The following is a 28,000-nucleotide window of genomic DNA, read 5'->3' as shown; positions in this document are numbered from 1 at the left end:
GTTGGGGCTGTGGGGCTCAAAGACAGGGCTGGGGCTCAGTGTTGGGGCTGTGGGGCTCAAAGGCAGGGCTGGGGCTCTCAGCATTGGGGCTGTGGGGCTCAAAGACAAGGCTGGGGCTCAGTGTTGGGGCTGTGGGGCTCAAAGACAGGGCTGGGGCTCAGCGTTGGGGCTGTGGGGCTCAAATACAGGGCTGGGGCTCAGAGTTGGGGCTGTGGGGCTCAAAGACAGGGCTGCAGCTCTCAGCGTTGGGGCTGCGGGGCTCAAAGACAGGGCTGCAGCTCTCAGCGTCGGGGCCGTGGGGCTCAGGGCTCAGCGGAGCAGCCGGGGCGCCCAGAGCCGCCGCCGCGGTCCTGCCGGGCGGCCTCGCGCCGGGTCAATGGCCGCTCGTGACCCGCGCCGGGCAGGGGGCGGGGCCTCGGCGCCTCTCGCCCGCCCCTCGCCCAATGGCGCCGCCGCGCGGGGCCGCCGGCCGCTCGCGATTGGCTGGGAGGGTCGCGCAGGCCCCGCCCCGTCCCCCGGGCGGAGGCCCCGGCCCTCGCGGCCGTCGCTCTTAAACGGCCCCGCGTGGCGGCGCGCGAGGCGGTGGCTGCGGCTCCTCAAGGTAACGGGGCGCGCGGGGCGGCCGTCACGTGACACCACCCCCCCCCCCCTCTTTGCGCTGGAAAGGCGGGAATCCACGTACGCCATGACGGGGATGGGGATAGGGATGGGGATAGGGATAGGGGGCTCGGTCCAGCTGTTCCCACGGTGCTTCCCTGCGAACTTTGGGGGTGCCTGGAGCCAGAGAGGGCAGGAAGGTGCCGGGGAGGGTTAGACTGGAGGCTCTGGAGCGAGTCCAGTGAAGAAGCTGGTGAGGGGGCTGGAGAACAAGAGGAGCAGCTGAGAGAGCTGGGGGTGTTTAGCCTGGAGAAGAGGAGGCTGAGGGGAGACCTCATTGCTCTCTCCAACTCCCTGAGAGGAGGTTGTAGGTGCTGGGCTCTTCTCCCAAGTGACAGGGGACAGGACAAAGGGGAATGGCCTCAAGCTCCACCAGGGGAGGGTCAGGCTGGACATCAGGAAAAGATTTTTCACAGAAAGGGTGATTGGTCCCTGGCAGAGGCTGCCCAGGGAGGTGGTTGAGTCCCCATCCCTGGAGGTATTTAAAAGATGGATGGACGAGATGCTCAGGTACATGGTTTTGTGACATGGTTTAGCAGTTGAACTCTAAGAGGTCTTTTCCAACCTAGTGATTCTGTGACATGAGGAGAAGGTTCTCCCCTCAGGCTGGTGGAGGGCTGGAACAGCTCCCCAGGAAAGCAGTTTCAGTGCCACGCCTGACAATAGGTGATCTTTAAGATCCCTTCCAGCCCAAACTATTCTATGATTGTATAATATTCCAGAAGAATTTGGCCAACACCCTCAGCCTCCCCGTGTGAATGTTGGGGTGTCCTGTGCAGGGACTGGAGTTGGACTTGATCCTTTTGAGTCCCTTCTAGCTCAGGACATTCTGTGATTCCTGACATTGCTGAGCTGGTTTCTCCCAACATCCTATTCACAAATGAGCGGCCTGGCCAACAGAGCTGGAATATGGTGAGGTTTTGGTTAAATAACTCCATGGCCAATTCAGGGCTGAGGGCGGTGGGGGGTGTAAGAAGTCCTGTCCATTCCTGTGGGCAGCTGTCACCAGTGACACGGTGTGAGGTGACTAGAGCGCTGGGAGATGCTCTGATGCTGACTGTGCCACCAGTTCTTGGTGACACTGGACATCAGGCAGGGACTGAGCTGTGGGTGATGGGCGCTAGCAGGAGCACGGGTGGTGGAAATGCATCCCTGTGCATCCCAGCTGCCTGCACGGGGGTTTCCCCCTGCACTGGCGAACGTGCAGATGGTGCGGTAACAGAGCAGCCTCCCCATGAGTCACAGCACTCCTTCAGCACACTGGGATGTTTTAGGTGAATTCCCCAGAAATCTGCATGAAATTGAGACTAACAAGCTGTGTGGTGGCCTGTGCTGCTGTGGATCCAAGCGGTATCAACGCCGCTGGTGCCTGTGGGTCTGGCTGACAGTGACAGTGCGTGGGCAGCACTGTTCAGCCCGAGCTCAGCGCTGAGCCCAGCGTCCGCTGCAGTTGTGCCTTTCACTCAAGATCTTGGCATGGTAGCGTCCTCATAGCGGTTGAGGTCAGTTTTCCTCCTGTTCCCTCTTCTCCTGCATTGGGAGAGTGTTTATAACTTCCGGTGCATGGTCACTGGTGCTGCTGAGGAGAAAACCTTCAGTGCTTAGGAAGCTTTCAGCATTGCTCTTTTAAAAATGGATTTTGGCTGAAAGAGGAAGAGGGCTTTGCTCAGCTTCCTCGCTTAATAAATTATCAAAGAAAACTAAGGAACAAAAATGCCAGTTTTATCTTTTAGTGGAAATGTGGTGAGGTAACACCGTCATCTCCTAGAGCTGATCGGCACAGGGGTAGTTGAATCAGATAAGATGTCATGGTGTTAGAATGAAAAGAGATCAGGAGGAGGAAGCAAAGTGGGCTGTGCTGGAAAGTATCAAGTGGCTGAGGGACGGAGACCAGAATTTGAATTGATAGGTTTGGAGCTCTGGGTGTGTTTTAAGTGAAGGCGTGTTCAGAAAAATGAAACCTCTCCTCCTGTCCCGTTGTCTGTCACGAGTTCACGCGTCATTGCACTTCTCTGTTAGTGAAGCTCTGCAGCGGTTTCAATGGAATCATTCACCTGCTTCCAGTTCTTCTGGGACACAGCATTCCCTCAAAGCAGGAGAGGCTTAGTATTTAAATGACTGAAGTTGTCATACAGGTTTAATTAAAAGGGAGGTTTCTCTTGGCAGATTCTTGTTTGGGTGCATGCTCTCATGTTCCTGAAGAAGCGTAGTGCATCACAGTTTGTTAGCTCCTCTGGAAACTGTGTGTGGTGGGAGAGGCTCAATTGTGTTCCCATTTACCCCATGAGCACGTGTGTTTCCAGTGACGTGTGTAGCGTACCTGGGTTTGTAACAAATCATCAGAGAAGGAAGGGGCCAGGTGTAGTGCTTAGCAGGGATGGAGAGAGTAAATAGCTCAGCACAGTCCTGTATCTGACTTAAAAATCCATGACTGACTTCCGGTGGCTTGCGTCCACAAGGGAACTGGCATGACCAGATTGCACCACAGATTTCAGCTTGCAAGCTCCTGCGTGAGTGCACACAGGCATCCCAGAGGTGGTGGTGGGCTGCTGCTCTCCAGGTGCTGAGGGCCACGTGGCATTGACATCTGGATTCTCCTTCAAAAACCCTTCCTACTGGATGTGACAGTGACAGAGATGGGACTTGGCCTTTCTCTTCCCAATGTTTTTCCAACCAGCTTCTGTCGCCCAAGAGCTCGCTGGGCTGGGCAGTGGGACAGCTGGCCTGAGGACACCTCCACTCTTTCCCTTGAACCTTTCCTGCTGCAATAAAGAGCAGATGGTGCTGTAGTTAGAGAGAAAAGCTTGCTTAAGGGGTGCAGAGGACTTAAACTCGTTGTTGTGGGGCGCTGGGAAAGAAGGTAAGTACAGGATTGTGAAAGGGGTTTAAGTGCAATGATGGCATCTTGGTACGCTTCTCCTCGCTTATGTTCTCCTCCTCTTCCTCCTTGCCTGGGTCTCTCGTTAAGCAAGAGACATGGTGGTGACGGCTGCAGCAGACACCAGACAGTGTGGTCACCTCTGTGAGTTGTGGGCTTGAGTTCCTGCAGGCTGGGGAGGGAACTGAACCCAGGTCTCACAGGTCTGGGTGGCTGCTTTGTAAAGATAATCGGAGAATCCTAGAATGGAGGGGGCTGGAAGGGCCCTCTGAAGCTCATCCCGTCCAACCCTCTGGCTAAAGCAGAGTCACCTTGAGCAGTTGCAAAGGAGCATGTACTGGTGGGTTGGAATATCTCCAGAGAAGGAGACTCCACACCCTTCTTGGGCAGCCTGTTCCTGTGCTCTGTCACCCTCACAGGAAAGAAGTTTTTCCTCATGTTCAGGTGGAATTTCCTGGGCTCCAGTTTGTGCCTGGTGACCTTCGTCCTGTCACTGGGCACCACTGAGCAGAGTCTGGCCCTATCCTCCTGGCCCCTGCCCTTTGGGTATTGATCAGCATTGATAAGGTCCCCTCTCAGTCCTCTCCAGGCTGAACAGACCCGGGTCCCTCAGCCTCTCCTCATAACAGAGGTGCTCCAGTCCCTTCATCACCTGTGAGTCCCCAGTAATGCCCCTTTTCTCACAGCTCTTATTAAATAAACGGAATAACCCACTCTTTTAGCCCAGAATGGGGCATCGGGTGACATCTGCCAATTCTCTGGGACCTTCAGAGACTGGTTTTTTGGAGCCATCCTTTTCTTGCCTGCTCATAAAGGAAACTATTTGTGCGCTGAGTTGCAGCCTGGAGCAGTGTGTGGCATGAGCAGCGACGTCTCCTTGCGTGGATGAGGAAATGGAAAGGGGGGGCTGAGCTTCCCTGGGCTGGAGGCAGCGCTGCTCACTCTAGATTGTGGCTGCCCATGGTTTTCCCACCCGTCAGAGGCTGCAGCTGGGCTGGGTCAGGTTTGTTAGATAAAAGGGCTCTTTTCTTTCGCTCCTGCCTCTCCTTATTCAGACAAACCTGCTCCTTGCCCCGCTTTAAATTGCGTCCCTCTAATGCCGGTACAGTGTGCTGAAATCCACTGCTTAAAAAGATCAAGGGCAATGAGATACATCACCAATCTGTTAGAAATCCCTTGGAACAATTAATACTCAGCCTGTCAAGTCAAGCATCAAAAGCCTTTAACAAATGTAAACCTTAAATAAAACCAATGCTGTTTTCAGCACTGGAAACCCTTCCGTTTAGGTGCTGAAATCCCCTAATGCTCAACGCGGCACAAAAGCACGAGGGCTGATTTTACTGAGAACGGGTTCAGTCTCTGGGGTGTCCGGGGCTGGGTCCCCTGAGGGGGATCCCAAACCCCCCGGGGTTCCTGAGGCTGGCGAGCAGGCGCGGGGCCAGGGCTTCCGTAAGAGGCGACGGTGTGGGGTGATGAGCTGCTTCCAATTGCGAGGCAGGCAGCACATGACATAAGATGCTCCAGATCTGCCTCCTGAGCGCTAGTTTAAAAATAAAGCAGAGTCCACGTCGTCTGGAGCGGCTGCGGGAAGAGAGGCTGCACAAAGGCAGAGGCGATGCGGTGTAAGGCTGGGTTGGGGAGGGGGCTGAGAGCTGAGGGGGGAGTGTTTGAGGCAAAGGGTGTGTGGAATTTGAATTGTTGGGCTCGCGGTGCTCTCCGAAAGCTGCCGTTTGGGGCTGTGGGAGTGGATTTATTGCCTAGTGCTGATCAGGGGGCTTGAACGAACCCAGCGCAGTGCGGAGCGCGCTGTGCCCGCTGTTAGAATTTACCCTGTTTCGTGCAAACACAGCACTCTGAGGTCACACCGGCTTCGCCGCGATCAGGCAGCTCCATCACCGGGAGCTGATTTACTGCAGTGTTGCATTGTATGCTAATTTTTACAACCTGTTTTTGCAGGGACAATGCTGTGTGAGTCAGACACACGCGTGGCACTTGCGGAACCAGACCCCACCGCTTATTTTAATTCAGGTCTGCAGGGGAACGGTGAGGTGGCACTGGATGATGTGCTGCTCAGCTCTGCAATGAGGTTGGTGTAATTTAAGATGACATTTTCTTTGCTTTGACCTGTACATGCAGGCTAGAGTTTGTATTCCATCATAATTACTTGGATTAATTAAGATGTTTTTGAAAAAAAATTCAAACATTTGTTACAACTTCCGCAATCCCAAAGCTGAATCCCCAATCTCATCCTCTCAGAGGAAAAGGAACAGAATTCAATTTGTTGTACAGAACTACCACAGAGTATGGAGCTTGGAGTAATGTGCATCTAATAGAAGACTGAGGCACAGGAATGTCCTGTATTTATAGCGAGTTGGTTATATTTATATGATTTAGGTTTTAGGTAGGTTTTAATATTAAGTTCAATATAAATTTTAAGTCATGGCTGTCCCATCCCTGGAGGTGTTAGATTGGGCTTTGAGCAACCTGATCCAGTGGGAGGGGTTGGAACTGGATGGGCTTTAAGGTCCCTTCCAGCCCATGATTCTATGAATGGTAGATTATTCTGTGTAGTCAGAAAGATCACCTAAAGTAAAGGAACTTTCTGTAATTGTTGTCCTGTGTAACTGAGAGGGTGTTGGTTACTTGGAGGACCTCCCGAGTCCTGTGTTGTTTGTGAGGTGGTGCTGTGCTGCACACAGCGCCGTGTGCTGCTGTGGGGATGGTTTGTGAGCAGGTCCTGTGCTGATTATTATCCAACTTCTCATGGCTTCTAGTTGGGATGGGGGAAGTTTAGATTGGAGATCAGGAAAAATTCCTTTACTGACAGAGTGGTGACGCCCTAGCAGAGGCTGCCCATGGCAGTGGTGGAGTCTCCTTCCCTGGAGGGGTTCAAAAACCATGTAAATGTGGCACCAAGGGGTTTAATAGGCACGGTGGGGTTGGTCTGATGACCAGGCTGGATGAGCTTAGAGGTATTTTCCAACCTTAGTGATTCTAAGTCTCTGTAAATCTCAACAGCCTCTTACTAACAAGCAGGTGAGAGTCTGTATCTCACACAGGGTATGGGATATAGCCAACAAAAAGTTCTCTACCAAATCGCATGTGGCAAGGGGGAGACAGAGATGACTCAATTTGCTGTAACGGAAATAGCTGGGGCTCTTTTGCTCCTCTACAGGGTCATTTGCATGCTTTGATCATAAAAGCCAGTGGAGAAATGATGCAGAACTATTGCAACTGAGGTTTAATTTGTGCTGAAAAATGCTCTCAGTAATGAGGAGGAAACAAGTGGTAGGGAACATCTTGTAATCCCTTTGGGGGAAATAAGGGAAAAATTGATTTACTTCTCTGTGGTTCCTCACTTACAGATTAGATAGAAGAGGCAGTTTTGCTTTTGGAGTGTGCACAGGCAAATATTCTCTGTCTTAAATCTTATCAGATGCCCAAAGCAATAATACCATAGTTGAGCATCTCCTAGAAATTCAGAGAATCATGGGATCACAGAATGCTTTGGGTTGGAAAGGACCTCAAAGCCCATCTGGTTCCAACCCCCCTGCCATGAGCAGGGACACCTCCCACTGGATCAGAAGCCTCCAAGCCCCATCTAACCTGGCCTTGAACGCCTCCAGGGATGGGGCAGCCACCACTGCTCTGGACAACCTGGGCCAGGGCCTCCCCGCCCTCACAGCAAAACATTTCTCCCTAAGATCTCATATCAGTCTCCCCTCTTGCAGCTCAAAGCCATTTCCCTTATCTTATCCCTGCCCTCTCTGATCCAGAGCCCCTCCCCAGCTTCCCTGTAGGCAGAGGCAACGTAAACCAGAGGGGAGCGATTTACTCCTCACACTGATGTTCCTGCAGTGCTTTGTGCTCACTTGTCTTCCCTTTGGTTTGGTAGAAAGGGAGGAAAATGGGCTCAGGGGGATCCCTGCCTGGATCAGGCTGAGAAGTTTCAAGGGACCAAGGGGCTCCTGACTGGGCACAGGAGGGGCTGATTATGACAGGCAGAGTTGCTTCTGGCCCTAGAGCTGCCCCTGTGGAGGGCTGGGGTGGTTGTGGTGTCATGGGCCTGCAGCCGTTTCGAAAGACCTGGGAGCCTGAGCTAGGGAGGAGCTGTGCACCAAACATTGCCATTGGGAAGTGGAAACACCAAGTGCTGGCGTGAGGAAACCACCACCATCGTGATGGCCAGGAGAGCACAGCCCTGGAAGGGCATGGCAAGGCAAGATGGCATTTGTGGCTCTTTGGAATAGAGCCTTGGCTCGATGAAACACGGGCCTTGGTGCTACACTGATGGTCCAAGCGGTTATTGCCCACAGCATGGACCAAGGTCATAGAATCATAGAATTATTAAAGTTGGAAGAGACCTCCAAGATCATCGAGTCCAACCATCAGCATAGCACCACCATCCTTACTAAACCATGTCCTAAGGCACCACATCTAGGTGCTTTTTGAACCCCTCTGAGGATGGAGATTCCACCACTGCCCTGGGCGGCCTCTGCCAGGGCTTCACCACTCTGTCAGTAAAAAAATTTTTCCTACTATTCGTACACTTGCCCTGGTGCAACTTGAGGTCATCTGCCTGCAGGTTGGAGGGTGGGATGGCCTAGGAAGCCAGGCAGAGAGACTTAAACACTGCATCACACAGCATCTGGTGTCCAACTTGTCTGAAGTCGGAGGTGAAACTTCATTATTCCTTGTCCTCATCACTTATGGCTGTGAAGTCTCCCTTTGGAAAGGAGGGAAAGAAGAATGCTATTCTGCAAACGCAGGCAGGTGATATCTCACCAGATCTTGCAAGGTTGTAAGGAAAAGGTGTAGCTTTCAGCTGGCATTGCTCCTCCTGGTGAGGAGCCTGGCTGAAACAGGCAGGGAATGTGCCTCTTTCCTGTGCTTCACAAACATCTGACGGGAACCCAAAGCTTTAATTTTATTAGGAATGCCTAACAAGACTTCCTGTTAAATCCATTTCCTGCTCTTCAGCTGCCTGGCCTCCTGCTAGACATCCCTGTGGGATTCGCTGCAGGATGTGGAACTGGGGGCATTGCTGTGCTGCTTAGGAGAGAGGCCCAGGGCAACCCCGTTCTGTAGACCCGCGTACCGTGGGCAGGGGTAAAGCTCCAGGTCCACGTGCTCTTCCTGCCCTGCTTCTCGCTCCTGTGGTATGAAATGATCCCTGTTTTGCTGGATGCTGTGTTCGTGGATTCTTCTGCCGCTTATCTGAAATTATAGCTATATTAGGACAACCTGCCAATGTTTTAAAGCAGTACAGGCAAAGTTTGCATGCTCTGAAAGGGGTCTGTTTTATTGTGGAAGCCATGCAGGCTGGTAAAATTAATAAAGTCACTTGCAGAACATCAGGAATCATAGAATTGTTTGGTTGGAAAAGACCTTTTGAGATCGAGTCCAGCCGTCCCTGTCCACTACTAAACCAGATCCCTGAGCACCTCATCTACCCGTCTTTTAAACCCCACCAGGGAGTGGGACTCCACCACCTCCCTGGGAGTCTTTGCCGGTGCCTAAGAACCCTTTCTGTGAAGACTTTTTTCCTAATCTCCAGTCTAAACCTGCCCTGGCACAGTTTGAGGCCATTTCTTCTTGTTCTGTTAGTTCTTATTTGGGAGATGAGCCCAACACCCAGCTTGCTACAACCTCCTTTCAGGCAGTTGTAGACAGAGATGAGGTCTCCCCTTGGCCTTCTCCAGGCTAAACAACCCCAGCTCCCTCTCAAAACCCTTGTTCTCCAGCCCCTTCCCCAGCTCCATTTGCTTCTCTAGATGTGCTCCAGCTCCTGAATATCCTTCTTGTTGTGAGGTGCCCAAAACTGAGCATAGGAACCACTTGGCATCCAAGGACTGATAGAACTGGTGGAACAAGTAAAGCCTATCTAGGGATAACTGCTTTTGCCTTGCAGAGCTGATGAGGTCCCTGGCATCAAGACAGATGAGGGCACCAACGAAAAGCCAGACACGCATAGCTTCAAAGGTAAGTGAAAGGCTTTAGTTACTGTGAGGTGCATAGGTTATTATTGACATGAGAGAGGAAGTTATCAAACCATAACAATGAGAGAAGAAACTCAAATTGCGGGGCAGTCTGTGCAAAAGCCTCTTGAACTTTGACTTTAAAGCACGGATGTGCTTCAAGGAGTAAAACAGGTAACATCACTGCCTAGTGCTTATCTACTAGGTGATAGAATCATAGAACAGTTTGGGTTGGAAGGGACCTTTACAGGTCATCCAGTCCAACGCCCCCTGCAGTGAACAGGGACATATTCCACTCACCACTTCCTCAGCGCCCCATCCAACCTGACCTTGAATAAACATAACTCCAGGGACTGGGGAATCTACCGTCCCTCTGGGCAACCTGTGCCAGTGTTTCACCACCCTCAGCATGAAAGATTTCTTCCTAATACCTAGTCTAAGCTTCTCTTGTTTTAACTTAAAACCATTACCCCTTGTCCTGTTGCTACCAACCCTCCTAAAATGTTTTTCTGCATAATAACTTGCTGCTGCCACTTCTCCTTAGGAAAAAAAGAAGGTAAAACACAGCATCCGTGGTTGTTGTAGGAAGCTGCAGGGGGATGTGAATGAGGCATGATTAACACAGTTTTGAAAGTGCTTTAGAGACTTCATCTACCAGTTGTCATCTAAAATATTGAGTGTCATATGGCAAAAAGTCAGAAAAGAGGGGCAAGAGGAGGTATAACAGCATCTACTCTCATACATTTGATACTTGTATTTATATTTCTATTATAGCAGTGAGTGATTTCTAAATATAAGGTGCTGAATGTTTTTCTTTTACCCCAGCTTCTTCACCTCCTGACTCCAGTCTGTGGACAGTACGGCGAGATGGGGAAGTCCAGCTGAGGATGGAGGAAAAGGGCGTAGGCAGCGAGGTGCCAAAGACCGTTCATGAGCTGTTCCAGGAAGCTGCTTGTAAATACAGTGATCGTTATGCCCTTGCTTCCAAGAAGGGTGGCCAGTGGGTGAAACTAACGTACAAGATGTACTATGATGAGTGCTGGAAAGCAGCAAAAAGCTTCTTGAAGGTGAAGTTTGGTTGGATTCTGCTCCTCCTTTGGGTTCAATTGGTTTAATCATGGCTTTGGACAAACTTTGCAAGTTCTCTGAGTGTGGAGAGTCCTGGACTGACAGGGAAATACCTGGACAGGCCTTGAACAACCTGGTAATTCCCACAGTGGTTTTGTTTGAATTACTTACAACTTGCTTCCACATTCAACTAAAACCAAGTGTGTGGGGAAGCCTTTAACATGAGGTGTTTGAAGTGTATGGCAAACCAGGACAACACCCCTCAGAAGGCCTGTGACTTGTAATCTTTCTGTGCAAAACCTTGAGGGGATGTGTATGAATCAGTCTTAAATGTCAAAGTGGCCAAGCCTTTTCCCTGTATTGTTGGGAATGAAGACACTTGGAGAGAGAAACTCACATTCTCTCTACGTACTAATATCATTATCATAGAATCATGGACTGCTTTGGGTTGGAAGGCACCTCAAAGCCCATCCAGTTCCAACCCCTGCCATGGGCAGGCACACCTCCCACTGGATCAGGGCACTATTATGAAATCTTCTTGAAGTTAAGGCCACTCTGTTTTCACTCCTATGGTGGGGTCTTCCAGCCTACAGACTTCCTCTCTGGGACAAAACCAGAGAACAGCAGAAGGAGATTTAAAAATTGGGACTTCAGCAGCTGGAATTCCATGGCAAAGCATCTCTGACTGCCCCTGGAGCTCATTGCTTTGTCACCCTTGATACCTACTGTCTATAACCTGTACCAAATGACTAAATGTCACAGCAGGTGTTCATAGATTCAGAATCGTGGACTGGTTTGGGTTGGAAGGGACCTTAAAGCTCATCTAGTTCCACCCCCTGCCGTGGGCAGGGACACCTCCCACTGGATTCTCAAAGCCTCCTTCAACCTGGCCTTGGTCCTTTTGTCTAAGTTAGGTTCTTATTCCCAGCCCAAAGGGGACTAAGCACTACCTGGATTGCAGGTTTAGAACGCCATTAGCATCAGTGAGCTGCTCACACCGAGTGCAGACCTGAGCAAATCCCTTTTTCCCTGCCTACTGATAAATCGGGACAGTGTCTGATCCAATACAGAACCCATCAAGTTTCAGGTCTTGGGAAGTTTTCCAGTGTGAATTACTATATAATAGCCTGAATGCTTCCCTTGATTTTGTGCTCACAGCAGAGATCTGTAAATTAACTCTTAAGCATCCTTCAAAGGGAAACCAAGGTTGCTGTAATCTCATCTCTTGTTTACAGCTAGGACTGGAGCGTTTCCATGGAGTTTGCATCTTGGGATTCAATTCTGCAGAGTGGTTCATTGCTGACATTGGAGCCATCCTTGCAGGGTAAGGATGAATCTTGGCTCTTGACATGCATTTTGCTTTAGCATTCAGACAGAAATGTCAATACTTATGTGAGAAGCAGTTTTAATTTAAAAACCAAAATAAAGAATCTCATCAAAAACCTGGAACAAAACTGACTGCTTCTGTGTGAGTGTAATAAGGATAGGCAGAACCTAAGCTTTCTCTTTACTTCATTATGGATTAATGAGACAAAGAAGTCATTTTTTAGCCAGGTGCTTCTCTCAAATGAAGACAAGCAGCAGGTTCATGCAAAAGCCTGCTTATGCTTTAAAGAAAACCGTGATGGGAAATGCCAGAGGATCACAGCCTGGAGTTTGATAGTTGCTTCCACCGGAGACACTGCGGTCCTTTACACCATTCTGACATTTCCCATGCCCCTGACCAGAGCCTTTGCTCTTGGAATTAAGTCCTCTGCTCTTTGTTTTTGTTTTATGGGATATTATTCCTAAAGTTTTTCCTCTGTTGATATTTGAAATGCTCTGACTTTTGCCAGCAGCTTTGCTTCTCCTCTAGTTCCCTGGTTTCCTTCACAGTTTGTTTTTCCCCCTTTTCTTTTGCAGGGGATTTGCCGTTGGTATCTATGCTACAAACTCTCCTGAGGCCTGTCACTATGTAGCAGAGAACTGTAATGCCAACATTGTAGTGGTGGAAAACGATAAACAGCTTCAGAAGATCTTAGAGGTAAATACGCTTTTGGAAGGGCTGGAGGTGACAGCGTCCGATAGAGAGGTGTGGGAGGGCTCCTGCCAGGAAGGGGAACACCGGAGGGAAATGCTGGGTCTGAAAGTGGAGATGAACTGATGGAACCTCCTTAATGGGCTCCCTGCTCAAGCCAGTGGAGAATGCTCTACTGCTTCACCTCAAGAGAGGTGAAGTGGTGGTTCCACAGCTCAGCAAAGCCTTGAGCTTAAATATATGAAGCCAAAAAGAACAATTGAGCCTCCCCTATGTTGTCTGGCAACCTTTGCTATGAGGACAGGCTGAGGGAGCTGAGGTTGTTCAGCCTGGAAAAGAAAAAGTTCCAGGGAGACCTTAGAGCAGCTTCCAGTGCTGAAAGGGGCTCCAGGAAAGCTGGAGAGGGACTTTTTACAAGGGTATGGAGTGACGGGACAAGGGGGAATGGCTTTAAATTGGAAGGGGGAAGATTTAGATTAGACATTAGGAGGAAATTCTTCACAATGAGGGTGATGAGACACTGGAACAGGTTGCCCAGTGGCTGCCCCATCCCTGGAGGTGTTCAAGACCAGGTTGGATGGAGCCTTGAGCAACCTGATCCAGTGGGAGGTGTCCCTACCCATGGTGAGGGGTGTGGAACTGAATGGTCTTCAAGGTCCCTTCCAACCCAAACCATCCCGTGATTCTATGATCTCAGTCCAAGTGGTTGCTGCCTCCAGTGAGGCTTCCCCGTTCTCTCTCAGTAACACAGATGAGATTTTCGTAGTGTCACTGCAAAGGGCAAGGAGCAGTAGCATGTGAAGTGGTGGGGTACTTAGGCTTAGAAGGGACAAGCAGGATTTGCTCCTTCTCCTGAATCTCCCTTCTTAACATAGATTCAGCATAGACTACCTCATCTGAAAGCCATTGTCCAGTACGGGGAAGAGGTAAAAGAGAAGAGACCAGATCTGTACTCGGTAAGTACTGAGCATTTTCACAGCTTGTAAGCCCCAGCTGTGCGTAGCTCATGGTTTCAAATGACCACCACCTTCCCTGGGACTGTCGTTGCGGGAGCTTCTATTGGTTTGGGTGAAGGATTGCTCACCTTGCTGAAGCAGTAGTTGTCTGCTTGCTCACACCTTGATAATCAATGTTGGAGGGCAGGTGTTAGCATACTGAACTCTCCAAGGCAGCCTCAGGTCCCGCTGTTGCTCCACGTTGGCACTCCCAAGGTTGCTACAAAGCCTGTGAGCTTCCTCAGGGTTGGGTTTGTCTCTCTGCTTCTCACCATGCCTCTCTTGGTAACCAGAAAACATTGTGGGGCTGACAGTGCATATTTACAACCTCTTCCAGATCTTTCCAGGGGTTTGGACATAGGAAACTGTTTCCATCTGCTCCTGTGTAGCATAATGTTTAATTTTGCGCGTGAGTGATAAGCTTACAAAGTGATAGAGCTCTTCTCTTCTCTGTCCAGTGGAGTGAGTTCATGGCCCTTGGCAAAGATGTTCCAGACCCTCAGCTCCGTGAAATCATTGAGTCGCAGAAGCCTAACCAGTGCTGTACGCTCATCTATACCTCAGGGACAACGGGGCAGCCGAAGGGAGTGATGCTCAGTCACGACAACGTAAGCTTCTTCTTGTTTTGCTGCCCATCCCAAGAGCTGTGACCTAGGGTGGGTGCGGAGGGAAAACATACCAGGTGTTGAGATCGCGGGACGTCACAAGCGTGTTCTGTGAGCTGTGTTCTGGGTTGTGCCTGCTGGGAAGAGCTGTCTCTCAGTCCTGCTGGGGGTTCTTGTTACAGCTGACATGGACGGCGTTGGCCGCAGGGCGCTTCCTAATGCTGGCAGATGGCAAAGAGCAGAAGGAGGTGGTGGTGAGCTATCTGCCCCTCAGCCATATCGCTGCGCAGATGTGTGATATCTGGACGGCAATGACGTATGGTGTACAAGTTTTCTTTGCTCAACCAGATGCATTAAAGGTAAAACCATAAGATAATAAACGCCTACTCTCATCTACCTGCTTGTATCTGGGGCTGATGCTTCAAAACTCAACACCGCTGACTTATCTCACTGTTTATTTGCACAGTGACCGCTGCTGCTGTTTGAGGATCTCTGTTTCGTGAATGTAACCACTCTGACCTTTGCCTTTTGCCTCTGTATTGCAAGCCAGGGATAAGCTGACCAAGCACTTCACAACTTGGAGCTTCTTGGTGTCTCACCTGACACCATTTCTCCACCCCAACAGCTTGGTTGAGCAACGGCTTTCTATTTGCTTTGTCCACATTGCAAAATGCTACCACCATTAAATCTGTGTCCTGATAAGAGAGCTGATCTTCTCTTGGCACTGTGTCAGCGTTGGCACTGAAAGCATTGACCCTTGCTGTCTTCTCAAAATCACTCTGGCTTTTGAATGATCTTGGGGTTCCTTTCTCTTGGTGGCACAGCAGGGCGAGGGGAGGGGATTCTGCCCCTCTGCTCCGCTCTGGTGAGACCCCACCTGGAGTTTTGTGCTCAGTTCTGGAGTCCTCAGTACAGGAAGGACATGGAGCTGTTGGTGGAGTGAGTGCAGAGGAGGCCACACAGATGATCCAAGAGCTGGAGCACCTACTGTACAAGGACAGGCTGAAGGAGTTGGGGTTGTTCAGCTCCAGGGAGACCTTAGAGCAGCATCTAGTACTGAGAGGGGCTCCAGGAAAGCTGAGGAAGGACTTTTGATCAGGGAGTGCAGGGATAGGATGAGGGAGGATGGTTTTCAGCTGCAAGAGGGGAGATTGAGATGAGATCTTAGGAGGAAAAGTTTTGCTGTGAGGGTGGGGAGGCCCTGGCCCAGGTTGCCAGAGAAGTGGATGCCCTTTCTCTGGCTTTGAACAACCTGATCCAGTGGGAGGTGTCCCTACCCATGGCAGGGGGTTGGAACTGGATGAGCTTTAAGGTCCCTTCTGACCCAAACCATTCCATGATTCTATGACTGGAGTTGATATAATGAACTCAGAGCCCTGAGTCTCAGCTGGTGGCAAGTGCTGACCTAAAGATTATAGTGAAGCTCTATTTAAAGGTGCATTAAACTCTTCTTTACGCAGGGCTCCTTGATAGACACCATTCGGGAAGTGAGGCCGACTGCTTTCCTGGGAGTTCCTCGTGTCTGGGAAAAGATTGAAGAAAAAATGAAATCCATAGGTGCAAAATCGTCAGCATTTGGAAGAAAAGTGGCCTCATGGGCCAAGGAAGTTGGGCTGCAGACAAACCTGAAGCGGATGAATGGGTAATTATGAACTACAGCTGAGGGTTGTTAGGAACATCAAGAGGATTCTACTCTCAGGTCAGGAATTCTATCCTGGCTAACAGACAGAATCATAGACAATAAAACTCAAGTGTGGAGCTTGGATCAGCAGCAAAGGCTGGGGAGGGCAGCGATTTCTTCTATTTCATTTCCAAAATAAGAGAGATATGGAACTGTTGGAGTGGGTTCAGAGAGGCCATGAAGATGATCTGAGCACCTCTGCTGTGAGGACAGGCTGAGAACTGCGGTTAGTCAGACTGGAGCAGAGGAGGCTGTGGGGGAGACCTTAGAGCAGCTTCCAGTGCTGAAAGGGGCTCCAGGAAACTGGGGAGGGACTTTTTACAAAGGCCTGGGGTGCTGGACGAGGAGGGGTGGCTTTAAATTGGAAAGGGGAAGATTTAGATTAGACATTAGGAAGAAATTGTTCACAATGATGGTGGGGAGGCCCTGGCCCAGGTTGCCCAGAGCAGTGGTGGCTGCCCCGTCCCTGGAGGTGTTCAGGGCCAGGGTGGATGGGGCTTGGAGCTCCAGATCCTGTGGGAGGTGTCCCTGCCCGTGGCAGGGGGTGGAACTGGGTGGGCTTTTGAAGTCCCTTCCAACCCAAACCATTCAATGATTCTATGATTTTTGTACTGAATAAACTGAAATAGGAGGAAGGTGAAAGGAGGAATTGGGAGAAGTTCTCCTGGGTGGTTGAGATCTCATAACTGTTTCCCTTCTACAGCTATTCTGAAGACCCAGTGAATTTCCGCTTAGCCAGGCACTTAGTGTACAACAGAGTGCGGAAGGCCCTGGGGCTGGACCGCTGCACAAGGTGCTACACAGGGGCTGCTCCCATCTCCAAGGAGACACTGGAATTCTTTCTAAGTCTGAACATTCCTGTGCTTGAGCTGTATGGGATGAGCGAGAGCTCTGGGCCTCACACAATGTCTCTGCCTCACTTGTTCAAGCTTACCAGGTAAATACCCTTGAGTGGATGGGAAGAAAAGTTGCTTTGAGTTTCCCTTGCAGCTGGCACATCCGCCTTGCCTGGTGCAGCTCATTCCTGGAGTTTTGCTGCCAATAAAAAGTCACCAGGGAGCCAGTTCCTTCGGTCACATCTTGCAGATGAAGGGCGAATGCTATTTTACTTAAATCTAACTTGGCCTGGATTCTGTAGAAGCTGAGGAGGAAGCAAAGGATTCACGGGAAGAAGGAAGAATTAGTAACTCTAGCCTACAGGTCACTTTAATGCCAAAGTAATAAATGCTGTTGCTTTGAATGCCTTGTTCAGTCCCCTTAGGTTCAGGCTGCAGAGTAAATACCACTAGCAGTTAAAGTTTGCTGCCAGGGACATAAATCTTCTCACTCAGAGCTCAGGTGCTTAACAACAATGGGTGGAAAACACCAAGTGTGTGAGCCCTGATGGCTCTGCCAGAACGACTTCTCCTGTAGTTCCTCAAAGGCCTGGTATGAGTTCCATGGTTGTAATAAAAAGCTGCCTGGCTTTGTTCCAACCGTTCAGCTGGGAGGGCGCTGCAGTAACCTCGCTCTGCTGCTCAGCTATCGATTGGGTTATTTTTAAAATGACCTGGGTTCATGTTTGTGTTCTCTTCAAGCTGTGGGAAGGAACTCGAAGGCTGCCGGACTCTGATCCATAATCCGGATGCAGATGGCGTCGGGGAGATCTGCTTCTCGGGAAGGCACATCTTCATGGGCTACTTGAACATGGAAGAGAAAACCAGAGAGGCCATTGATGAAGAGGGCTGGCTGCATTCAGGTGACCTTGGCAAGCACGATAAGGATGGATTCCTCTTCATCACCGGCAGAATTAAAGGTAAGGCATCCCCTCACTTTGTCCTGGTTCACACGGGGCTGTGATATGAAGCGTTCAGACCCTGCTAACCCTGGTTATATGGCTGTGGCTTGCACAGAAATCAGACTCTTCTCCTTCTGAGGTATTTAACGTGAACGTGGCTGCTGCGTGTCCTGGCAGCGAGCATGGCAGGAGAGGCACGACCTTTGAAACCATTGTGTGTTTGCAGAGCAAGAAGCAATCCTTTGATTGCAGCAGCAGTGGTAGTTAATGCTTTGTTGGCTTCTTTCACGGTGTTGGGCCTGTCCAGGCTCCTCCAGTTCAGCTCGCTGTGCTAGTTTGCCTCGAAGAGCAAACACCACCTTAACTGTGTTGTGAAAATGGCTTGCAGGAACACTGTGCACAGCTCAGTCCCATCTCTCCCAGCCTGCCTCGAGTCCTCCTGGTTTATTGCCTTCTCCAGGGGTTGGGACACACCCCCACTATTTGATCTGGTAGACACAAAGAAATAATAAAGTCATTTCAGATCGTGAAGGAAGGAGGGAAATCTTGAAGCATTAATCAAGATTTGGCTATTTTCCAGAGCTGCTCATCACTGCTGGAGGAGAGAATATTCCTCCTGTTCCCATTGAGGATGCTGTAAAAGACACTCTTCCCATCATCAGCAATGCCATGTTGGTTGGAGACAGAGCAAAATTCCTTGCTATGCTTTTAACGCTAAAGGTAATGGAAAAGAGAGTGGGAATCTGCTTGTGCCACTGAGTGTGGTTAATTCCAGTGAGGAAGGCAATTGTTATACATTTATACACGGTCTTCTAGGGACTTGAGGCATTGTGGGGTATGGCTTGTACCTGAGTTACAAACTGCATTTCTAACTGTACAGAGAAATGAGCGTTGCCACTTGGTCAGACGATCAGGTTCTGTTTTTCAGGGCAGTGGAGTCTCCCTGTACCTAACAGGGCAGAAAGAGAAGTAAAAGACCTAAAAGTGAGACTGAAAAAACAGAAATCCTTTTGCTTTCCTTATCCATTTTCAGTCTTTTGTGGAGCATCCTGGGGACTAAGGAGCTCCCAAGAACTTCTTTTTAAGAAACTCTGTTTTAAACTGTCATCCTGGACTTCTATCTGGAGACCCTGCAGGCTGGTGGCTGTTCAGGACAGTGGCTGTCGCTCGTTAGTGGTTGTTGCTCATTAGCGAGGCTGATGGCAACCAGCAACCTCAGTTTCTCCCAGCTCTGAGGCTCCTGAGCCTGAAGGGAATCAGGTGTTGAGTGACACAAAGTCACCAGTTCTAACCTGTCTTGCAGTGCAAGGTAAACGCAGAAACCGGTGAGCCAGGAGATGAACTCACTCCCGAAGTTATCAAATACTGTCAGAAACTGGGAAGCAGGGCTACAAAAGTCTCTGAGATCATCAGCAACAAAGACCAGGCTGTCTACGTGGCGATCCAGAAGGGAATCACGGCAGTCAATGAGAGGGCTGTCTCCAACGCGCAGAAAATCCAGAAGTGGGTCCTCCTGGAGAAGGACTTCTCTCTCTCTGGTGGTGAACTGGGTGAGTGGTGGATGGGACATTTGGGGTTGCTCCTTCCTGGGGCCTGGAACAGACAGCACAGCCAGGGCACCCGTACAGGGAGCTGCCCCGGCCCTTCCTCACTACGGCTTTCCCCTGTCATGTAAGGGGTGGGTGGGATGGGGTGCCCGCAGCAGTGGACACGGGTACACCGACGGATGTGATCTGTCTGGACTTCTGTAAAGCCGTTGACACAGTCCCCCACAACATCCTTCTCTCTAAATTGGAGAGAGGTGGATTTGATGGGTAGACAGTACAGTGGAGAAGAAACTGGTTGGAGGGTCATATTCAGAGAGTAGCGGTCAATGGCTCAAAGTCCAGATGAAGATCCATGGCTAGTGGTGTCCCTCAAGGTTCTGTACTGGGACTGGTGCTGTTTAAAATCTTCATCGATGATATTGACAGCGAGATGGAGGGCACCCTCAGCAGGTCTGCAGATGACACCAAGCTGAGTGGGGCAGTTGCCACAGTGGAAGGACGGGATGGCATCCAGAGGGAGCTGGACAGGCTGGAGAAGTGGAGCTGTGAGAACCTTATGGGGTTCAAGAGGGCCAAGTGCAAGGTCCTACACCTGGGTCGGGGCAATCCCTGATTTCAGTACAGGATGGGGATGATGTGATCGAGAGCTGCCCTGCAGAGAAGGACTTGGGGATGCTGGTTGATGAGAAGCTCGACATGAGCTGGCAACGTGTGCTCACAGCCCAGAGAGCCAACCGTAGCCTGGGCTGCATCAAAAGCAGCGCGGCCAGCAGGGTGAGGGAGGGGATTCTGCCCTTCTATTCCTCTCTTGTGAGACCCCATCTGGAGTCCTGTGTCCAGTTCTGGAATCCTCATCATAAGAAGGAGATGGAACTGTTGGAACGGGTCCAGAGGAAGCTACAAAGATGACCTGAGGGCTGGAGCACCTCCCATACGAGGACAGGCTGAGAGAGCTGGGGTTGTTCAGGCTGGAGAAGAGAAGGCTCCGAGGAGATCTTACAGTGACCTTCCAGTAGCTGAAGGGGCTACAAGAAAGCTGGGGAGGGACTATTCATAAAAGCTTGTGGTGATAGGACAAGGGGGAACAGGGATAAACTGGAGAGGGGCAGATTTAGACTGGACTTAAGGAGAAATTTCTTCACTGTGAGGACGGGGAGGCCCTGGCCCAGGTTGCCCAGGGAAGCTGTGACTGCCCTATCCCTGGAGGGGTTCAAGGCCAGGTTGGATGGGGCTTGGGCAGCCTGATCCAGTGGGAGGTGTCCCTGCCCATGGCAGAGGGGTTGGAACTGGATGATCTTTAAGGTCCCTTCAACCCCGAATTATTCTACGATTCTGTGAATTCCCAGTCTGCCTGGCAGGACCGAGCTGAGCAGCGTTTACCTTGGTCCAGCGTTCTCTCTTGCAGGAGGGTTGGGCTGTTTCTTATGCATGGGGAAGGAAGGGAATTTTTAGGAATCACAAAGGCTAATTTAGAAGTCAGTATCAGTTCCTGTGTTCCAAATCTTCCTCCAGGCTCCCCTCTAACATCGATGTGTGTGTCTGTGACACCGGCACCATCAAAACCCATGCTGTGTTCTTTCCCCAGGCCCAACAATGAAGCTGAAGAGACCGGAGGTGGCAAAGAAATACAAAGATGTAATTGCTCAGTTTTACATGGAGGTGGAAACACCCACCACACCGGAGAACCCTCTCCAGCAGTAGCGTGGCAGCTCCATGCCCTGGACTGAAGCAAACCTGGAGGAGGCTTTCCCTGCCTTCCACCTGGGCTCCAGGAAGGATTCCCTGCCTTGAGGTGAAATAAAGGAGGCTTGGTCATCACCAGTCCTTCCACATCACTTCTCTGTACATAGTTTGGCCCTCGTACCGCAGCGTGGTTGAGCGTGTTGGTGTTCGGTGTTTGCCTGTGTTCTCATGCCAAGATATTCCCAGGTCTCCCTGCTTTGTATTTTTTGTCTTTTTATTCTTCTAAGAGCAATGCAACGTTTACCTTAAATCCACGTTATAAGTTATGTTTTAACCAAAGTTTTCTTTTCCTGTTCTGAATGTAAAACAATCAGGGACTGCAGCTTCCCTGCTGAGGGAGAAAGGCAGATGCCTCCCTCGCGCTGCCCTTCCCTCCCCGATGCACGTTTACTGCATGCTGATACCATCGGAATCATTTTCAATCTCTCTACCCTAAACCGTCTCCTGTCGGGGATGACGATGCCGTGTGACCACACGCGCCGGCTCCTCCGCGTGGGTGGAGCCTCCCTTCGCTGGGTTTGTCTGTGCAATATGTTGAGTCTGGTTTATCTTACTGCGTTAGAACGAAGCCATAAACTGTCTTGTTAAAATAGTAACGGCCTGTGAAGTGCAAAGGGACCGTTCGTGAGGCTGCGTACAAGTGCGTGGGGTCTGCCTGTAGCCTTACAACCCCAGGAACGCTGCCCTGAGCGCTGGGGAGGGCTGAGGCTTTGTACCTGCACCTGTAAAGAGGAGCTGGGCTTGGGAACCTGGTTCCTGCAGGGCTGTGCTCAGCCACTCCAGCCCGGGGAAAGGCCCTTTACGTGGAATTCAGGGAATGCAGGACACAGAGCGTGGACTTCTCCAGAGCCAGTACCTCTTGAAGGTCTCTTCTGAATGCTTATTCCTCGCTACCCCGGGCCTGCAGTGAGCATTAATCCCCGCAGCAGACGAAGGAGGGGGTGTAAACTGGCTTATTTGGAACCAGAAACCGTTCTGGGAGCACAGGTGGGACAGTGGGGCCCTGGGGTCTGGGTGTGACCCAGGGCCAGAGGAGACAAGGAGGTGTGGGTGCTGAGGGGCAGGGCAAGAGGCCCCCCGGCTCTTGAATAACAGCAGCAGCGCTCGCCTCAGTCCCCGTGGCTCTGCGCCTCCAGCCCTGGGTGGTGACAGCGCCTGGAACGGGGCTTCTGAGGGGGTGAAGCCTAAAGCTCTGTTACCCTGTTGGGGCTCGGTGGGTTCCACGTGCCTGTGTGCCTACAGCGCGGGTAGAAATGTGCTCTTGTATTCGCTGCTGAGCCCCTGCAAGCGTGTGTTCTTGGCTCTGTGAACTGGAAATGCCTCCAACGCTGGGGGAATTCCTAATAAACAGCTCTGCAGGTCCTGTCTCTCAGCGCTTCGGTCATTTCTGCACAGTGAGGCTCACCTGGGCTTGGGGTCTGGGCACACAGGGCAGATCATAGAATCATGAGGTTGGAAAAGACCCACCAGATCGAGTCCAACCATTCCCATCAACCACTCAACCATGTCCCTCAGTGCCTTGTCCACTCGTCCCTTAAACCCCTCCAGGGACGGTGACTCAACCCCCTCCCTGGGCAGCCTCTGCCAGGGACCAATCACCCTTTCCGTGACAATTTTTTTTATGATATTCAGCCTGAACCTCCCCTGGTGGAGCTTGAGGCCATTCCCTCTCGTCCTGTCCCCTGTCCCTTGGGAGAAGAGCCCAGCTCCCTCCTCTCCACAACCTCCTTTCAGGGAGTTGTAGAGAGCAATGAGGTCTCCCCTCAGCCTCCTCGTCTCCAGGCTAATTCAGCTCCAGGTTCATTCACCTCAGCAGTGGGAGGGCTGGGAAAAGTGCTGGCTCCCTCCCTGTGGCTGCAGCTGCTCCCTCAGCAGCACCAGGGAGGAGCCCAAAGCCCAAACCCTGCAGCCTTGGCCCAGAGAATGAAGCGCTTAACCTCTGCTCCCAGCCTGCAGGGGAGGAGCAGCCACACGACTTGTTCTCTGTCCCGGCTGGGTCGTGGTAGGTTTTGGGGGCAGTGGGTCACAGAATGCCCAGGGTGGAAAAGATCTTTCATCTCGAGTCCAACAATACCTGCTCACTACTGAATCATAGAAGAGTTTGGGATGGAAGGGACCTTAGATCTCATCCAGTCCCACCCCTGCCACAGGCAGGGACACCTCCCACTGCATCAGAGGCTCCAAGCCCCATCCAACCTGGCCTTGAACCCCTCCAGGGATGGGGCAGCCACCACTGCTCTGGGCAGCCTGGGCCAGGGCCTCCCCACCCTCACAGCAAAACATTTCTTTCCAAAATCTTGTCTCAATCTCCCCTCTTGCAGCTTCAAACCCTTTCCCCTCATCCCCTCCCTGCCCTCCCTGATCCACAGCCCCTCCCCAGCTTTCCTGTAGGCAACAAGGAGAAAAGGCCCTTGGGGAAAGTCTCAGTGCTGACCCTGAAGAAGCAACACAACAAACACAAAACACCTGAGGGTTTGCTTTTCCATCTTACTTTATTTCACTTTTTCTAGAAAATTCCTCCATAGTTCCACAAATTTAACAAAAAAAGTTTAAAATTCAGGACAAACAATCCTGTAACGTATTACAAACATGATTTTAATCTTGAAGTTCAGTCTTGGGCCAGCTGAATTTCCTACAGCTGAGTGAAGAATTCATTTTCCCAACACAACTTTTAAACCCCTCAAGTGACGAGGTATTTAATACCTCGGCTCTAGCAGAAATACAATTAAAAATCATCTAGAAGTTGAAGTACTTACATTTTTTCTTTAGGAGTGCAATCTCATCTCGTCCGTTTTTGATGGCTATTTCACCCCCCAGGAAAGCGATACCGAGCGGGTTTCCTCCTCTAGAAGCCGCACACGGTGCACTCCCCGTTGTCTACAGCATCGACATGAGCACCCCAGCTCGGAGTGCCCGGCTCCTGGCCTGGGAGAGAGAAGCTTTCTCCGAGCGCTCCGCCCGCGCTCCCGGGCATTCCAGGCTGGAACCTGCAGAGCCAGAGGGACTCGGGTCTCTGCTTGCAGAGAACGGGCCGGGATAAGCTCCAAAAGGGAGTTTAAACCTCTCTCACCATCAAATACGTTCAAGATCTGACAAAAACCGCTTCTGGATTGTTGCATCAATTGCTCCGCTGGCTCTAATGCTCCCACCGCACAGCCAGGCTCGCTGCCTGCGCCCGGTGCTCCTCGGGTGCGTCGGGATCCAGCCAGCCTCGCTATCCTTGTTTTTTTAAGAGTAAATGTCAGTAATCAAAGCCTCAAAGCTTAATACACACGCAGACCAAGACAACAGGAAAACACTCCTGGCCCCTCGTTTGCCCTTTCCTACCAAGGCCGAGGACCAAGGAAGCCGTGTCCTGATCCCACCTCCAACTCACGGCAACTCTGAAAGCCTTCAGACTGACCAGCACTCGCTCGCGCCCTCAGTACCAAGGTGAAGGACACCCAAAAGTAACAGAACTCTGTCCATTTTCCTTGGAAAAACCATTATGGCTAGAAGTCAATTTGGGATATATATTTTTTTTTTTTTCCTTTTTTTAACAATGCAAGCTACTACACATCCTCGGAGACCTGAAGCAATGCTGAGGGCAGCACTGCCACCTCCTTCCTAGAGTACAAGAATCCATCCATGCTCTCAAGAGTGACACAAGAACAAACACTTTATCCACAAAAACCTGTACACGGCATGTTCAGAACAGCATTCAGCCAGCCTATAGGGAATCTACACGGGAACTCGCTCATGGAACTAGAAGGGGACACAAGGTGAGGCCCAAAGGTGACCGTTCTGTTTGCAGAGTCCTTCCTCCTGCGGTCCCCGACGCTACCACATACCCCAAAAAACAACAACTCTGTAGAACAACTAAGTACTTGCAAGAAACCTCTTAGTAACAACTCGGCATGTGCACACAACGGAGAAGAGCTATTGCTGGGGGAACAATCCTATCTCGGGTTTTCAAGGAGATTATAAACAGTCTAAAAAAATCCATGTGTAAAATACTTCTTATAAAAACCAAACAAAATTCCTATCAATGCTCATTAGACTTCACGAATAAAGTCGATTCCAGGACAGGACGATGCCACAGCCGTGGGCAGGAGCCCCGGCCACTTCCAGCCAAGTTCAGGAACACCCTCCCACACGTGTTCCTGGACCAGCTGGGAGCAGCGGGACCATCGGGATCTGAACACGAGAAGGGGGCGGAAGGGAGGTGGCACCTCCGATCCCTTGAGGGGGAACTGGAGGCTCCTGGCAGTGCCAGGAGAAACGCTGCCGGGATGGGCGACATGGATGCAACGCCTGTGGGAGAAAGGTACCCGGGTGGAGAGGAGGCAAAGCCCTCGGGAGAGCTCAGGCTCGTCTCCGCCGCTGCTCCTATTGCTTCAGGGACAGGACACCGTCACCAAGCCTGCCCTTCAACTGGGGCAGCGGGTGGGAGGCAGCGGGAGCCGGGGCTGGGGCGGCAGCGACCACACTGTGCCGGCCACCGGCACCACGGACCCAGCGAGGGGGTCGCACAGACCCCCGGCGCCTCCGAGCACCCGAGGCTGCGACACCCAGGGACTCGCCTGCCGGCCTCCACCACGGAGCATCCTGCTGCCAACCGAGACACAACTGCAGCTCCTCCACTTCCCGCTGTCCTCCACCTTCTCCGTGTACACCTGCGCACAGGGGGTCTAGCCAGGCTTGGCGTTGTCCAACAAGAAAGAAAACAGCGAGATCACTGTCGTGACAGGGTTTGCACCTGGCATGAGCTTGGTTTTTTTATATATATATATATACACACACACACCAACACATGAAAGATGGTACAAAGACAAAATTAATGGGAATCGGGTCAACATGACCCAACTCAAACAAGCTTATCATCATATTGCCACTTCAGTTGATTAGTTGCAACATTTCCATGATAAAGAAAGGAGTAACCCAAAACAAGGGACTGCCATTTCCTACAGGAGAAGGGACAGCAAACCCCAGAGCAAACAGCCCCCTAGCTCCCAGGCGGGGCTGACACAGACACGAGAGGTTTGCTAGTGAGCAGAGGGCTCCTCCAGAGCGCCGCTCCCCTCCCCGTTGCCCGCAGCCCACCCGACATTTGGCTAAAGCTTCGATACTGATTGGAAAAACCGAGCACTTTGTCAAGAAATACTGAATTCGGGGAGCAGGAGCATAACACAGGTTTGGTAAAAGCCACAGGGCTTCCCTCACACCCACCCGGACAACGCTCGGAGTCAATACTAGTTTAACTAGGAATACATGACAGTCTGGATTAGTGTTTATGGTTTCCTGCCAACAGGCAGCGCGGTGGGAGAGTTGGGGGGAATGAACCTGGCTGTGCTCAAGTCGACACCTCAGCACGTTCCAGGGGCGTCCCAAGGTAAAATTCTCCCTTGTTTTGGTTTTCCCAAAGTACAGCCACTACTATAGGGGCCACTGTAGGAGATTCCTCTTTGAGAACATAGAACAAAACCAATCACGGATTTTGGCAAAGGTATTAAACACTGACACATGAGAAGACGCCAGGTGAGTCCCTTCCAGAGCACAAAACGCTTTGAAGATCGCTGTTAGGCTTTCAAACACTAAAAACTGTCCACAAGAGGCATTTGAACAAACAAGTCAAACCTTATTAAGCGTCCTTCCCCTGCCATAGCCATTAGAAAAACATAACAGAAAAACACACCCTTAAGATCATGAGACCCAACTAGGCCCTTCTTATACATACAGTACATACATATATATAATATATATAGAAAATATACAGCTTACAGGTTTGTAGTCCTATTACAGTTAAAGCAGACCGAAAGGAGTGAGACTTTGTTTAGGAGCTCAGATCAACAAACAAAACATCTCAAAACCCCAGCGGGAGACAGCAGATTCTGGAGGCCTCTTCAAAGAGCACGAGCTGTCTCTGCAGGAAGCTGAAGGTCCTGCGCGTGGAACGATGCCCTGGAGGAATCGGGAGCCTAAGGACAGCAGAGCTCTGTACCGGACCACGGCAGAGCCGACTCGCAAGTGATGCAAACTGGGATCCATCCCCTTTCCTCCGCAGCAGAGCAGCGGGACCCCAGGAAGCCTCCTCTGTCATCAGTCTCTCAGCTAGCTTTGTAAAAGCCAATCTCACTTATACAGCATGAATGCTTCTTCATGGAGCTGGAGGAATTGGGACTCGCTAGAGCTCTCCGCAGGCAGGCTGGTCCCTAGATTTGGTGAAGAAAACATCGTCCACGCTTCTTCAGATCTCAGAGACGCCTGAAAACGTGCTCTTAACACACAGTTTCTTGAAGGAAAACCAAAAAGGTCACACTGTGCAGCTAAGCGCAGCACATCTTTTGCTCCACTCAGGACTGTGCCCAAGCAGACGTATGAAGCTAGGGAGGACAGACTCAGCAATCGGGGTGCTTGGTTGAAGCCTACAAGAAAGTGCAGCTGGCTGTGCATTCATAGAGCATGGCTGTTCTCTAAGGCAGTGCTTCGGGTGAATCAAGAGAATAAGAAGGCCTAGTTCCATGGGTTTGTTTCCTGGTACCAATAAACGGGATTTCTGGTTTCAAAAGCAGCCTGCTTCTAAGGCCAAGCGTCATGTTGCTACTGCTTCCAAGTAGCTCTGCAGCTTACGGACGGTTGTCTCATCCAAGGAGAAGAGGTCAAAGTCAAAGGTTGTGTTGGTAACATTAAAATGCCCGGTTTCCTCAATGAGATTTACAATCTGTACAGAAAGGAGACAAGCAAGAATGTAAATAGAGATGCGTACAGAGGTTAAGGACGGCATCAACGCCAGCAGGTACAGAGCCACCCATCCAGTCCCTTTCTCATCCATTCCGAACAGCTGCAGAGATGAGAAGGTCTCACAACATGAAGGGAATCCTCTCCCAGCAAGGCAAACTCACTCCTCCTGCACTCCTGACTGTCCCAGCCTGGAAAGTGGCGTGGGCATGTCTTTTGTTTTAAATGAGCCCAGGAATGCCACCAGGATGACAGAAGGAGGATGCACACACCACTATTCTGTATCTTTTCCAGCAAAACATTGCATGCAAAGCTGGTTTTTTTTTTGGTTTTTTTG

The 28,000-nt window shown here is 50.9% G+C and overlaps 2 protein-coding genes across 3 annotated transcripts in view; one reads left to right on the top strand and one right to left on the bottom strand.

The window, feature by feature from the left end:
* The first annotated feature begins 562 nt into the window (after positions 1–562).
* ACSBG2 (acyl-CoA synthetase bubblegum family member 2) lies at positions 563–22,303 on the top strand. Of its 2 annotated transcripts, none has more exons than XM_069878031.1 (15): positions 563–601; positions 5,492–5,621; positions 9,447–9,517; positions 10,339–10,580; positions 11,817–11,905; positions 12,484–12,604; positions 13,474–13,554; positions 14,052–14,201; positions 14,381–14,557; positions 15,659–15,840; positions 16,583–16,816; positions 17,457–17,674; positions 18,237–18,376; positions 18,960–19,206; positions 20,789–22,303. In XM_069878031.1, exons 2-15 carry the CDS (start codon positions 5,497–5,499, stop codon positions 20,902–20,904), a joined length of 2,193 nt encoding a protein of 730 aa, XP_069734132.1. In that variant the 5' UTR covers positions 563–601; positions 5,492–5,496; the 3' UTR covers positions 20,905–22,303. The 2 variants fall into 2 exon arrangements, with proteins under 2 accessions (XP_069734132.1, XP_069734131.1); XM_069878030.1 differs by lacking the exon at positions 563–601 and adding an exon at positions 5,040–5,157.
* A 3,368-nt stretch (positions 22,304–25,671) lies between these two features.
* MLLT1 (MLLT1 super elongation complex subunit) overlaps positions 25,672–28,000 on the bottom strand; it is a 33,317-nt gene continuing 30,988 nt past the window's right edge. Inside the window, exon 12 of the mRNA XM_069878345.1 lies at positions 25,672–27,646. Within this exon, the coding sequence (XP_069734446.1) occupies positions 27,518–27,646 (129 nt within the window). The 3' untranslated portion in view covers positions 25,672–27,517. The remainder of the gene's footprint in view (positions 27,647–28,000) is intronic.

Source organism: Phaenicophaeus curvirostris, chromosome 28, assembly GCF_032191515.1.
Source record: "Phaenicophaeus curvirostris isolate KB17595 chromosome 28, BPBGC_Pcur_1.0, whole genome shotgun sequence".
Classification (NCBI taxonomy): Eukaryota; Metazoa; Chordata; class Aves; order Cuculiformes; family Cuculidae; genus Phaenicophaeus; species Phaenicophaeus curvirostris.
This window is presented reverse-complemented; position numbering and strand designations above follow the sequence as displayed.

Excerpts from the sequence above, each read along its gene's own strand:
- ACSBG2 (XM_069878030.1), top strand. Across the intron at positions 18,377-18,959 it reads CTATGCTTTTAACGCTAAAG|TGCAAGGTAAACGCAGAAAC; the intron begins GTAATGGAAAAG and ends CCTGTCTTGCAG. Across the intron at positions 19,207-20,788 it reads TCTCTCTGGTGGTGAACTGG|GCCCAACAATGAAGCTGAAG; the intron begins GTGAGTGGTGGA and ends TTCTTTCCCCAG.